The following is a 15,230-nucleotide window of genomic DNA, read 5'->3' as shown; positions in this document are numbered from 1 at the left end:
ACATTACACATGGTCCAGCTGTCCCGCCTGTCCACTCTCCATGGACGCCTCCTCCTCCTCCTTCTCCTCCTCGGTCTGTCCCGTCTTCCTCCAACATGGAGTTTCACTTCTGCAAGATCTAAACACACACTCATTGGATGATGCCTATATCATGGGTGCTTGATTTTGTGTGCCTTCCAATGCTTGCCTGCACGCAAGATATGAATTCTACATTAAAGATGAATAACAAGCAAGGCCCCAGGATATGATAAAAACTCAAACAAATGTCTTCCACCTTGTTGTCAGCTGAAAAAAAAGCTGTACGTGATCAATGTTTCCCACATCAAAATCTTGTGGACATCACAAATCCTTTGGGTGTGCGTGGTTTTCTTTATGAACTTGAACACAAGGGGAATGTGACCTGTGGAGTAGTAAGTGGTATAACTAGTGCAAATTGTTTTTATTACCTCCTGTACAAAAAATGGTCATCTGAAAAGAAATGTGAAGTTCCACAGTATCTGACAATATACCATGCTTTCTTTGAATATGTGTGTGTGTGTGTGTGTGTGTGTGTGTGTGTGTATAATATTATACTTTTGGCAACACCATGCACTTTTTGGTTAATAGCTTCTATTAAGAAGTCCCAAAATTTTCCCAGGAGGAATGTTGTATTAGGGACAATGTCTGTTTATAGTGGTAATGTGTGTTGTTTGGCAAAGCACAGCAGAGTACACAAAACATACATCAAATGACCCTGTGCCTCGTAAACCTGTCCATTCAGTCTAGAAATTTTCCTGTTTAAAATATACACTTTACAGATTATGACAAAACTCATCAGTAATTCCCACACTGCTCTATATCCTTAACATATGGAAAAGAAGGGGGAAGAAGGCATTACGTATTATGAAGCAGCCATTAAACTTTAATCTCTACCACTAGGGGGCAGAATGCAGTCTTTTCTAAACTGACTGCTAGGCAATCAACCATCACATCATTGTAACATTGAAGACACTTCAAAAAGACTCAGATGTTTAACTATTGTGCTAGTGATCATACATTCATATTGGGCTGCAGGCCAAAAGAGAGAAGAAAAAAAAATCCAGAGACTTGCAGCTGAAAAGCTATAAAGTGGTGAATTTTACCTTAGAGCAAAACCATCTTCAGTGACAAATTTCAAAGGCCATATGTATGTGATTTTCATGAAAAGCAGACGACCCTAAATTTCTTTGTTTAACTGGAAGCGATCTTCCTTACAGACCGAGCGGGTTCTTTTTTCTTAGTTTCCCTTGTTTATTGTGCTGTTACAAAATTCACTTTCCTTTTTAGCACTACAATCAGGATTCTAGAAATGCTATTTAATGCCAACGGGTATTTCATTAACACCGCCACCTCCAGCATCTTCAAGGATATCACCTCAGGCACAACATGACTGATGGAGAATGTTTAGAGTATTCTGATAAAATAGGGTTCTTTCTTTTTCCTTTTTAAATTAAATCCTCCAACCCAACCTTTATTCTATGGTAACAGCCCAATGTTCCCTATCAAATTTTCCCAAGACAGGACATTACAGTTTTTCCCCTGTAATTAAAGCCACTAATGTCTAAAAGTGATGAGTCAATAGGATTACAGACATTATTTCTCACAAAAAATTGAGTTTTGACTCATATGTCCTGTTGAGGGGATTTGTGACTTAATAGCCACATATTTCTATTTACTTTTTAGGCCCTGTAACCAGATAGTTGTAATATAGTTTAGACTATTGTAAAAGCTGAGAAACACACCCAAACCTAATCAGTGGCAGGTTTCCTAGGTTAATAAACTTAAGGAATAGTTTTGGGGTTATGGGCAGGGTTCACTTGTCGGCTAGACATTCTGAGAGTTTGCAAATTCAAATTCCAATACATTTGGTTTTTTTCAAAAAGGAGACGACTTTTGCTCAGTTCCTATTTTCATGAAATTGTGATCCCAGGAAAGCTGGAAAAGTACCCAGTGAAGTGCTGGGTTTGACATTGTCCCTGTTCCCACCTGTGCTTTCTTTTAAAGCACAAGACAGTTTCCTAAACAGAGATAGTGCTGAAAGGAGTCACATATCCCTTTTTGCATCAGGAGTGTTACTTGATACGTATCAATATTTCCTGTCAGCACCAACAAAGCAGAATCTTGGGCCTTACGGTATCCTTAGATGGCTAAATATTGTTTGCTTAAGTCAGCGCGTTCCAGACCCTTTATGTGGCCTGACAGTTGATTGGGAGAAGTCCCACGAACTTTCTTAAAGTGTGCAGTCATCCGTTTGGCGGCCGGCTCCGGGGGTTCCACATGAAATCCTCTTTAGATAAATTCATACTTGCACAGGGTGATTAGCCTTACAGCTTGGTTGGCTCACTTATCTTTAAAAGCTAGACTTCCATGATCAATGTGGGCCTGAGATTGTCTTCTATTAACTACCTCTCCTGCGCTCTCCAAAGCTCAAAGTTGGTGAAGGAAGATGCAACCTAAAAAAAAAAAAAAAAAAAAAGGGAAGAAAAAGAAAAGCAATTCTTTTTTTCTGCTCAAAGATGACAGGCTGAAGTTGACAACCTAATCCTTCAGGCTTGTCTTACTTACTGAAAGGCTCAAGTAATGTCAAAGGAACCATCTGATAACAGTCTACATGCCAAACCTAACAGCTTTATTGCAACAAGAAACTTTCACATTAAATTTCCATGTGTTTTCTCTCCACACTCCTTCTTAACTTTACAGCACACTCCCCACCTTTTTTTTTCCCCAAAGAAAGATAAGTCTTCCCTGCTGCAAAAAAACAAAAAAACAAACAAACAACAAAAAAAAAACCAACAACAACAACAAAAAACAAATAGAAACTGCTGTATAGGCCAGCTGGGATATAGTCAAATTAGTGGATTATTATTACCTTGGGGACATTAGAAATCAAGTTTGTTATTGGCAGTTCCTGTTTCTGTAAGAGCTGTTAATAACTAAAATTTAAAGAGTGTTTGTTGATCAACAGAATGTTATTTTCTTAAGTGTGTAACTGCCATTTTTCTTTTTCACGTTGCTCCTGCTGCTGCTACCTGGCACCAAGTTTACCTAAAAGTTCAGCCTCCCTTATAACTAGAAATAAAGCCAGTTTTCACAGAAACATAAAGCACGCCTTTTTCTGGACTTACAGTTGTGACCCAGGAGAGCAGGTGGATGAGTTAGGAGTCTCAAACTAAAAAACCTTTTAGAAAATGGTATCAACTTGTTAAGCACACTTGAAAAGATAATAAATACAGACATTGTAATATAAGTAAGGGTGGCTCATTCTTTTCGTGTTCTCTGGGTGTTATATAAAGAATGTTTTCAGTAAAATACAGATCCTTCTGTGCTTACACTTTGTGACATTCTTGCTGGGACAGTTTTACATTTTGAAGCTAAACAATTCATTTAAGAATTTTAGCTCAAGTCCATGGTTTTTTTGTTTTGTTTTGTTTTTGTTTCAGTTGACGATGTTCGTACTTCTCCATGTTCTGAGACCAGTTTAAACAAAAACAAAAACCAGACAACAACCTTGCAAGGGAAAGAATTCAGAGTAAATAAACAGTCTTTTTCTGTGAAGTAAAATATTTCCCTAAGGTAAGTTACTTTTCCAAGGGAATTATGGCATATCCCAATGTAGACTAACACGCGTTTTCTTCTGGTCTGATTAACATTTAGGAAAAAATAGATTCCTGAAAATAGCCTATTGTATAATTATGTGTCTGATTGGAAGAGCGAAATGTCTTTGTTAAACATCTTTTTAAAAACCAATTTTACCATTTCCTTCCAAACATTTGCTAATTTAATTGTGTTAACCCTTGCATCCACATTATTGGTCATGTGGCTGGATTGATTAAGAACAGACAGGGATATAGATTTCCACCTACAGAAACTCTTTTCAAGGGGTTAATCAGCTGGTAACCTGAGTTACAAATATATTGGGGAAAATGGTACTTTTGGTAAGATTTCTCACAGTGTATTCTTCAGCTATTTTTGAAAATTATACCCACAAGTTACATCACATCTGTAATAAACTCTGCACTTCAAGCTGCAGAACCTTCCAAGATATTCTGTGGAGTTTGTTGTATTTTCCCCATTTCTATATTTAAAACAAATTTCCTACCCATCCACCCCCTCCTTGAATTCAGGGAAACACAAATAACTCATAAGCTTTGCACTGAAATGAGTTTGTTTTGCTTTCATGCCTAGTATTGCTTTTGAAATTGTTCAGCAGTAAAGAAAAGAAAAAGCTGCTGGTATTAGCTTTAAACAACTGCCACAAACATATTGTCTTCCTATTTATTCTAGGTTTTCTTTCAGCCAAAATCAGACTTGCAGAGTTATTCTAGAGCAGTTGGATGACATACAAAATCACAACCACCAAAATATACACTATGTCTTTATAATGGGTTTTATGTACTCGCAGATACACACACACACTATGTATATATTAAACAAAAATATGAAATAGACTCATTACAAAAGTAACCATCCGGGTATGTGAAAACTAAGAATTGTGACTTTGATATTAAGATATGTCCATTTTGCAGATGGGGAAATTGAGATGAGAGCTCATCCACAAGATTACCCATCAATGAGCACCAATAGCAACAAAATCCACTAGAAGACTGGGAGCTTTTAAGTCAGGAAACTTACATCAGTATCATCATTCCAAGAAGCGGTATCCAAGCTGTTTTATCAAAAGTGTGCATGGGAGGTAAGAGTTGGGAAAGATATCTGCAAACTAAATCTGGGGGATGCCCTTCTTGAGGAGCTGGGGAAAAAATAACCATGCTCAAGAATGTTCCTCTTTTAACAGAAACCCCTTTCTGAGGCACAGACCGTGAAGGCTCTGAAGAAATAGGATAGATTATTTCAGCTCTCTCAGCTTGGGAAGTGTGTTTGGAAGAGCATCTTCCTAGCTGCAATAATAAACAGCTCCAGCTGCAAGAGCTTTGCTAAACAAGCCTGGGCAAAACCGTTGGATTCCTTTCCTTTGACCATCTTAGATTTCCCCTGCAAGAGGCAAGGCAGGGAGCCGGCCCTGGAAATGTCCTCCTAGCCCTGCCCTGTGCAGCTCTGCGCTTCCCCAGGAACACACGCTCTCCCCCAGTCCGCCTCCCCACTTTTGTTTTATTTACGAATATGTTGCCAGAATTCCAATGAGTTATCTATTCTGAGGCCCCGTCATTTTCCCACCGAGGCCTTGTCGCCGGCTGACTCAGGGTCCAGTCGCAACAGTGAGAAGAAAAGAAGAGAGCAAAAGAATTCTTTTCAACTTTTTTTTTTTTTTATGTTTCACTCATTTCTCCCTCTGTCTCCCCCAGGCCTCCTCCCCTCTCCTGCTCCCTCCTTCCCCCCACTCCCCAGCCTCCTAGGCTCTCCTTTACCCCCTTTATGTTACACGATCGCTCAAATTGAAGCTCAGGAGGGTCCTATAGGGAATGCATAGGAACCCTGGGAGAAAAAAGCCCCCAACAAGCTATACACCAGATGTATAACGTTATATGGTCAAACTGGCAAACACAAAAGCTGAAAAACAAAAGGCGTGAATTAGGGAGAGGCATTCAAAGGCGTGTTTTCAAAACAGCCCGGCCAAGAGCCTGGATCCCCCTCCTGAGACTAAATGCTTGAAAGAAAAGGTGCTAAAGAAAGAAAGGAAAAGAAAAAAAGCCCATTTTTTCTAATTAGCTGAGGCCTAACAGGCGCTGAATTTCGCAACTAGTTTTCATCAAGGGGGTTGTGGCTTGTGAAACTGAAAAAAGATGCTTTTGAAACCTGTGATGTAGGCCCTTTCTCGGACCAAAGCTGGTCTCTCTCCTTGAGCTTTTTTCTCCCCCTTGCTTTTTGGGTTCTGCCTTGCTTCATATGTTGATCCCTTTTTTGCACCCTCCCCCCAAAGTACAAATATTATTTGGGCTTAAAAAGAGAGCAGGAGGGAAAGCCACAATGGCCCTCCCCGCCCCTCTTTCTGTCTGGTAGGCAGGGGGTTTTCCTTGCCAGCAACAGTCCTGAGTCGCTATGAATCTCATTCCAAAGCTCCGCAGAACACCAAAGGGGAGGGGAAAGGTGTCACTGCAGGCTGAGTGTGTGTGTGTGTGTGTGTGTGTGTGTGTTTTCTGTAAATGCTGGAATTAAAATTAAAAACCCTCCACTACTGTGATTTTAGATATTTGGAGGATGGTCTCTCGCTGAGCGTTTTTTCAAATGCAACTAGGCAATGTTTTCTAGGCAGCAAGGTATATTCCCAGAGCAAAAGGTTTTGCTCCTCCTGCGCTTTCAGAAAGGACACACACAAGCAACCTGAATTTTTTTTTAAATTCTGATTTAAAGTGTATAAAAGGATGTTGCAACCAGGGAGTTACTAGTCTTCTGCTGCATGAACAAATTATGAACTTGCATTCTTCAATCACATTTCTAATAGGAAAACAAAGCAGAACTCGTGGGTGAGAGTTGGTGGGCCGCCTGCGTTTGGAAGGGAGGCAACTTTAATTGCTGTGCTGTCTGGCTCGGATCCCTGTGGTCCTGCGTGGTGTGTTTTAGTAACAAACACTTGTTCTAATGAATTGGCCTTATTAGGGGGCTCCTCATATTCTTTTATAAAGAGCAGAGCTATTCTGAACTTCTGAATGCAACAGTCTCTTGATATTCTCACACTGAAGGCTGTAGTGTGGGATTGCATTCCCTCTCCTGTATTTTCATAAGGCTCATATTTTTTAATGGCAGAAGAGTGAGCAGTGGTAGAAAGATAAGAAAACTACAGAGCTTGCAGGTACCTGCCATCCACAGACCCAGGGCCATCAAAGAGGCTTGCAAAATCATTATGCTAAAAATGTATTTGCCTTCACAGCTGAACAATCCGGATTTTAGTTCAGTCACCTCCTGGCACATTAAAAAAAAAAAAAAAAAAAAAAAAAAAAACTCATGGCAATGGATAAAACAGATTCATTAACTTTGATTAACCTTCTTTAACTAGAGTTAAAAACCTGTTGTAGGCAGCTCAGCTACCAATGCAGCCTTTAAGATACTTTATCATGTTTAAGACCCAATTACTGTTGCACTGAGTAAGAATAAAACATCACAATAAAATGTGGTACAAACCGCAACTCTAACGCACACAGCAAATAATCATTAATTTACAACAGCAACTTTCCCATTTCTATAGTTTTTCTGATGGTTGCACTTAGTTCAAGTTGAATACCTTGGAATTCGATGCTGATATGAGAAACTAGCTCCCCAGCTGTATTGACTGATGGCTTTCCTTTTTCTGTCTTATAGCTTTAGTTTGGAGACTCAGAAGACTCTTTTAAAAATTTCCAAGTAAAATAAAAAAGAGAAACTAAAGTCAAAACAGGGTCTGCGGAACTAGGTTTATATAAGAGAGAGGGAGGGAGAGAGAGAGAGAGAGAGAGGATTAAAATGGTTGAAACTTTAGAATTTTATAACAATTTCTTATTAATAATTAGAAATATTTCTAGTTAGAATTTGTAAATATTAAAGAAACACAGCCCAGTAAAGTCAGCATTGAGTTAATTCAAAGAATTATCCGTATGATACGCAAACTTCTTAGAAGAGCTACAGTGAGGTCTATTTTGTGCATCTTGTAAGAAAAGAGAGCTTGAGAAGAACTCCAGCACACAATGAGTTAATTTTGGACAGGATTTGACTGAACAGGGAATAATGAACAGTGAGATACTGCAGCTTTCAGGCAAAACAGAGTAACAACAATTAAAAAGAGAGAGAGAGGATAAAGGGAGAAAACAATCTCCAGTCAGTTAACTAACAAGAGCAGCCCAGTGTTTGAAACAGATAAAACAGAGCCCACCAGGAACGCTGCTGCTGCTGCCTCTGCTACTTGCTTTATGCCTGGGTGTAGAAAGCATTACAACATTTGTGAGCCAACTGTTTGTGGGTTTCTTCTCATCTGCTTTAAAATATTTGGTTTTGCCGTATTTCCATAATAACCACAACCACACTCTCCTCTCCAAAAACCCCCCACAACAACAGATGTGTGTTCTAAAAGGAAATAGAGACACTGATATAATCAGACACTAGTTAGAGTGCTTTCATACTAAATTCTCCAGCAAATTCACAACAACAAAAAACTCTCAACCACTGATGAAATTAATCTAAGATCCTTGATTATTTGAAGTTCTAAAAGTTTTCATTTTGCATTTTTTTTTGAATGTATAGTGCTTTATTTATCAAACTGCAGCGTAATTTTCCCTTCAGTTTGAGGCTGTGATTGTGAAACAAATAAATTGAAACTTAAGGGCCTGTTCTCTCCAAATTTAGTTCCATTATCACTTTAAGAATGCACACTACTCAATGATACAAAAGGGATGTATGTAGCTGGTTATTTAGTTGCTAACTCAGCAATATGTTGGTTAACACAGCACTCCCCAAACTCCTTTTACAAGGTTGTTTTCTCATTGGAAGTCTCTGTTTGTGTGTATTTGTGTACCTATGTGCGTGTGTGTGTGAATATCGGATATTACATGACAGCAAGATATCTTCTAAATATTTAAGATTTACAATTTTAAAGAGAGAAAACAAGAATAAAGTTTTGCAGAAGCTTAAAAAATTTAAAATCAGTGCACACTTTAAAATAAGCTAGAATGGGGATAGTAGTGATATTTCAAATATATTAATTATATGCCTCATATAATTTTCTTAGCTATGATTTTCTTGTATGTATTGATATGCACTCACTTAAAGTATATTATGTGCTCTACATAACATTAGATATTCTAGAGCATTAAAGAGCATCAAATGCATTTGGTTGCTCTCTACAGTAAGTAATTTTGGCCTTTGCAGAAAGTAATTTGGCCACAGTGAAGTAGCCTTTAACTGTGTTTTACTTGGAAAAGTTTATTTAATCTTTATCCTCTGCACATACTCTTAGAACATGTCCATATAACAAAATTGTAGTTGAGGGAGGAAAGTAGAATTGTGAATTAAAAAAAAAATACTTATGGTAATGATCCTTTTGGCTTCCTGCCTCTATATAGAAGCTGGAACCACTTAACCCCAACCTACAGGTCCAGCTCTGACATGACTGGAACTCATCTTGACCTTGGGTAAGGGGAATTCAGGGAGCTGTAGACCAGGAGTTCATCAGCCAAGCGTGAAGTCCCCTTGGCCCCTGGACAAACTCTTCTCTCATTTCTTGAGGCTGGGCTCAAGGTTGATTTCATAGGACAAGGCTTTAACTCCTAGTCCAGTTTAATGTGTTTCATCCTGCCCATGTGCCCAAGTACAACTCATTGCCTTGTTTTCCTGTATAGTACCCCTGTGCTGAGCACCCTCCAACAGGTTCTCTTAGAGTCCTGCCAGCTGTCCCATTTCTGGGGCTCAAGACTGGAGATTCATGTGATCTAGTGTGTTTACCAGATGCCCTCCATCTTGGATCTCTACCCATGTCTGTTGCTAGACAGCCGTGGAGCCCTATTTTGCATTGTTGCTTAGTTATCCACCAGTCAGCTACTCTTGGACTTCCTTAGAAGTCCAAACTTTTTAAAGATCAGCCCCTGGTGGTTGGTCAAAACTCCAGGTTCTGGCCAGTTCTGCTCTAGCTGGTCTCTCTCATAACCTTTTGAACTGGGCAGAGATGCTAGCACAAGGGGTAAAGAAAGATGAAAAAAAAGCAACAAAACTATAATCAAGATTGTTGGAATCTTCAACAGGCTACCTTCCACATATCCCTTGCCTTCATTACCTTATATTAACATTCTTAAGTTCTTGAGTTTTTTTTTGGAACTATCCAGTCTCTAGTTGTTATGCCAGTCATTATGTCTACCAGAGCTATGGGAATTTTGTCTCCAGCTTTCCAGTCTACTCTCAGTGACAGCCTGGCAGAAAAAATTTATAATCTCAAACCCAACAAGGAACATCAATGAACTTTATATAAATTCAGTAGTCATTTGCAACAGTCAGTGACAGAGGCAAGCTGGCTGATTTCAAAAGGAAGTATCCCCCTAGTCTTGTAGGTGGGCATTTGGAGGAGTGGGGAAGGCCTTGTCCTGAGGCTCCTCTGTGTACTGTAAAGAAATAGAGCCCACAGCATGTGCTCTAGAATCAGACCATGCCAGCTTCCTCCTAATATGCTGCCTCTGCATTCCTAATGTGGAAACGAACATGAAGCTTCATAGCAAGTTATTATCTTAGAAGGCCCACCTGGACGGCATCAGTTTTCACTGCCAGACCCTCTTAATAACTGACCTTTGACACATATCCAGGTGTCGTCTTAGATCATAAACAGCTAAGTAGCTGTAGGAACAGTGATTTGAATAGCAGCCCTTTGCAAATTTCCATCTTAAAACTTTTAAGTAAATTGTTCTTAAGCCTGACTGCAATTGGAATCACCTGGAAAGCTTAAAAATAAAATGCCGAAGTTTCACCCACCAACCTGTTGAGTTCAATTAGTCTGATGTGAGGGTACACATGACATCTTGATTAGGAGAGGTTCAGGGATTGTTAATATTCCACCAGAATAGAAGACACTTCTTTACATCTTCAGACAGCTAAATACCAACACAACCATTACTCTGCTGAGCAATGGGAAACCCAAAAGGAGTATATACTTTCATCTTCACCCAAGCTCAGTTTCTTATGCCTATAAGATCAGCGCTTTCTTCTCTGGTCAGCTGACAGAACAGCCTCACCTACTCTAAGTCACACCCTTCTCTGAGGACCTAAGCTGTATAATTAAGGCACAAGTACAAGTCTTTGGGCTTTCAAGGCAAAGTTCCCTTAAGTCCCAACTCACCCTTGCTAACTACCTCTCTGATTTATGGAAACCAGCTCTTCCTTTGCTGATCACCAGAAGCCTGACTTATTCAGAACCACTGAAACCCATCCTGGCCCCTCTCTTTTTACTGTCTGCTTCTATTCTTTGATAAGCTGCTGAAACATACTGCTGTGAAAACTGCTAGTAATTGGGCACAGTTAGATTAAGGAAACCCTTCAGGTAGCCTCAAGGTCAAAAAACTGCTTCTTATGCCAAGATCCTCCCAATGACAACATCCTTTAGAGGAGAGACCAATTTTTCCTTCTTCCCTGCTACCAGTTTCAACTCCAGTCTGTTGGAAGCTTGACTTCCAGGTCCTGGAAAGCCAGAAGCCAGTAAAAGATTTATTACACATTAGTTCAGAGAAATAGAAGTGAAATCTTCTAAGAACTAGAAAAGTTTTCACCGATTAGCTCTTCATCCTTCCTCCACCCATTTTTTTCTTTGATGATGTTACAAATGCCCTGCACAGTAGTTCAAGCAGCCTTATATCACTGGCTTGTAACCTGTTTATAGAATAACTGGAGAGGTCTTATAAATTCCTGGGCCATGACAATATCTAATACTTGCATGGCACATTATGGTTTAGATAACACTTCACATGCATTATCTCATTTAATCTTCATGGGGAAAGTGGCTGACTCATATATATATATATAAATAAAGAGAGCCAAACTCAACTACACAACATTGTTGACAGCACAAAATAAAGTGGCACTAAGTGAGGTACCACTCAGGAACTCCATAGATTTCTTTAGTAATCCTCTCCTGAATGTGTCCATTGCTTATATAATGCCATTCAGTACAAGATAGTTACCATATTATTTCGCTCCTTATCTCTTGGTACAAATAGTGCCCAAAGTAGGAAGATTAGCTGAGTGATTCTTAAAATCTCTTCTAGTTGTATCTCTTCTTTGTTAGCCTTCTTTACACATTATCTAAGCATAACTTTGGAAGTTCTTGAATTATTTTTTCCCTAGGAAACTGCATGTCTTCAAGTATATCATTGGTTGAAAAAGGCACAAACAAAAAACTTAATTTGATATTAAACTTCAGTGTAGCATTATAGATCCCTCCCTTCTGTTTCAAGCTCTCATGTGGTTTTCTCAGCAGCTGTATGAGCACTGATTTAGTCTGGGATGTAAACAGTGCATCTTTAAGGTAACCTGTGCACTTCTGTTATTTTGTTTTCTGGAAGCCTATGAGAAGGTTAACGTAGTTCATTAAGGTTTGCATAACTTCTTATGTTTGATGACTCATTCACAAAAATGAAAAGCAGGACTTAGGATTTGTTAACTAGAATTATGTAAACCATATATCTAGCATATCTGGGTTAAAATCCCAACTCTTTAACATTTTACTAGCTCTACATTCTTGTGGAAGTCTTTGAGTTATAGTTCCCTCTTTTGTAGAACCAAAAGAATACTACCCATCCCATAAAGCTTTGTGAAGCCACAGTACCTGGTACATAACTCTCAATAATTGGTAGTTGTTTTTATAACAGTACTGGTAGTAGTTATTATTCTAACTACAAATTATAAGTTTTACTTAATAATGCAAAATAAAAGTTACTACCGTAAATAACTCCTGTGCCTTCTACTTCCTACCCCAAAATAATTGAACCAAACTCTGCTCTATTCTCTGGACAACCCATGGATCAAATAATGAAGCACAACATTTAAAAGCTTAAAATATGGCTGGGTGCAGTGGCACAAGCCTGTAATCCCAGCACTGTGGGAGGCCGAGGCCAGCAGATCACCTGAGGTCAGGAGTTCGAGACAGCCTGGGCAACATGGTGAAACCCCGTCTCTACTAAAAATACAAAAATTAGTTGAGCATGGTGGCACACATCTGTAATCCCACCTACTTGGGAGGCTGAGACAGGAGGATCACTTGAACCCGGGAGGTAGAAGTTGCAGTGAGCCGAGATTGCACCACTGCACTCCAGCCTGGGTGACAGAGCAAGACTCTGTCTCAAAAAACAAACAGAAACACATAAAAGCTTAAAATGTTTTGGGAAAGTGCCTACTCTGAATGTATGAACAGATTCCAATATATGTAAGAAGGTGGATACCAATTCATGGTATCTCTCAGGGAGCTCATCAGAGAGAGAGAGACCTCTTTGCCACTGCCATGAAGTTTCAAGTACAGAGCTCTTCCTCGTTGTAATCAAACTATTTCTATGAACAATTCACTCATCATTGTGGGAAAGTCTATTTTTCGTCTTAACACAAAAACAGACAATAACAAAATTTGTGATTTGGATAATCTGGATCTGATGTTTATGCTCAAAATGGAGGCAATTCATAATACTGGTCTGAAGCATTTAGTCATTCATTGAGCAGATATGTTAGAAGCAACAGGCATGGGCTGTGTTTTTCTAGGCACTGTGAACACAGCAGTCAACAAAGTCAAAAACCTCTGCTCTTAAGGGATATGAATTGCCAAATGGAAACACTAAGTTTTTCTATTTATGACCTAAAGCTAGTCAAATATCTCCAGAAGTAAGGTAGCTGAGTGAAGTGGTTCATAATCTTTCCATGGGAGCCAAATCCTCGGTGCTGTAACTCTTTTAGATAAATGATAGTAAAAATGAATCAAAAGTTAATTAGTTTGCACCTCAATAATCCAGTCTCCATCACTGACGGTCATCGTGGAATCTGCGTACAGAGGCAGCTGTATACAGATGACAGAGACAGCTCTAACGCGTGACACATTTAGGCACACAGAGGCGGAAGGACACAAAGTTCCTGGTTGATTTCCCTTTGGTGTTTGTGGGGAAATATCAAGGTCATAAAAAGTCAGTTTCTAATAATCCCTCCAGTCCTCCATTCCATTCCCTAATTTGTATGCAATGGCATTTAACATTTTGACTTTGCTTAAAATAAAATGTGTGTTTGTTTTAAAATAAATCTAGCTTGATACCGTCAACCAAAGTCCAACACAAAACATTTAAAGAATCAAGAATAGGTATTTGAAGGTGTGGTGCGTTTCTCAGACTCTGGAAATGACTTGAGTGAGACTCAAGAAGGCAATGTACTCTTTCTTGTCCTGATATAAACCAACAAATAAACAGCTTCCAAAAGCCCAGCTCTACGGACACAAAACATCTGGATGCTTTAAAAAGAAATCCACATTCTTGGCAGTGTGTTCAAACTCAGAATCCAGATCTTCTGAAGTTCAGACATCACCACTGCGACAAAATGCTACCCTGTCACGATGTGTCTCCATAATATCATATCAACATTATCTGTTCTGCAGAGCATCTCCTTAAAAAATTGACGACCTGAGGGGAAATGCAGTTTTATCCTATAAGGTCCCGGAATTTGATCCTATTTGTTCATTATGCACAGAAGGTACTCTATGTAATATGGAACTCATGATGAAAATGCTTGAAAAGGTCATTGACTTAGTTCAAATAAACAAACGCCTTCTTTATAACATTCTGGCATGATAGAGAATTAGAGCAGTGAAAAGACTGTAGAGTATAAAGAAAAAAATCCGAGGCCAGTTCAGTTTAGGTTTAGGGTATGACTATTCTTAGTATACTGAAAGATGGCTGGAAAGAAGGGAGTGGTGTGTAAAATGAAAGAAAGCTGGCCACATAGTCTAGGTTTAAAATAGAGAGCGATTAATTATGTAAAATGAGAGCCCATTTTATGTCACTTGTATATATTTCAGGTCTGATTGGTAGAAACCATTGCCATCCTGAGAACCTGGCCTTACTTTTCTCAATGAAAACTTTCTATCACTTCAAACTTCAAGGTAATAGAAGGAGAAAAGAGGCTCTTTAGGGACATCTCCAAAAGCCTCATGCTGACAGAACTTAAAGCAACTTTTCACTGCTCTAACTGACTGTAGGAGGTTTGCTGATTTAAAAAGCAAATTCCTATAGAAAGTTTATTTAATAGATTTGTGTTTTCTATTTTTTAATTAAGGACCTACTACTGCTGGGCTGTTTATGCATAATTTTATTTAGTCCTCACAATAATCATAGATCTACACTAACTATAGTGTGTACTATCGTGTGTGTGTGTGTGTGTGTGTATATATATGTATATATATATATATATATATGAACAACTGAGCTGCTGGGGTTAAATAACTCCCCCAAAGTCTCCAGTGGCAAAGTCAGAATTGAGCCTCAAGACAGCCTTTTCTCCAAAGCTCAGTCTTTCAGCTACCCATAATGCCTCTTGACAATGAATCAGAGTGAGGCATCTTGAGATGCCCCCAGAAGAATTTCAGGCCTTGTAACTGACAACCAACTGAATAGTGACATTAAATTATTTTTCAAGTGTGGCTTCACCAGTTGCTGAGTTCATGGACTCTGAAAAGAAATCAGGTGTGAAAAGAAGTACTCGACATGTTTGCAGTGGGCTTTAGCTAAAGAGCACCTTGAAAAGCCAACTGCTAGATTTATGGGGAAGGTCTTGCCTAACGAACT

At 39.0% G+C, this 15,230-nt stretch overlaps 1 protein-coding gene across 1 annotated transcript in view; it reads left to right on the top strand.

Annotated features, from left to right (window-relative positions):
* The window catches only part of LOC129013907 (uncharacterized), a 60,323-nt gene extending 46,632 nt beyond the window's left edge, over nucleotides 1–13,691 (top strand). The window contains exons 3-5 of the mRNA XM_054450608.1: nucleotides 3,459–3,591; nucleotides 4,545–4,711; nucleotides 12,878–13,691. Of these exons, the coding sequence (XP_054306583.1) occupies nucleotides 3,459–3,577 (119 nt within the window). The 3' untranslated portion in view covers nucleotides 3,578–3,591; nucleotides 4,545–4,711; nucleotides 12,878–13,691. The remainder of the gene's footprint in view (nucleotides 1–3,458; nucleotides 3,592–4,544; nucleotides 4,712–12,877) is intronic.
* The last annotated feature ends 1,539 nt before the right edge of the window (nucleotides 13,692–15,230 follow it).

Source organism: Pongo pygmaeus, chromosome 16 (genome assembly GCF_028885625.2).
Source record: "Pongo pygmaeus isolate AG05252 chromosome 16, NHGRI_mPonPyg2-v2.0_pri, whole genome shotgun sequence".
NCBI classification, from domain to species: domain Eukaryota; kingdom Metazoa; phylum Chordata; class Mammalia; order Primates; family Hominidae; genus Pongo; species Pongo pygmaeus.
Note: the sequence above shows the minus strand (reverse complement) of the source record. Positions and strands in the feature narration are given on the sequence as shown.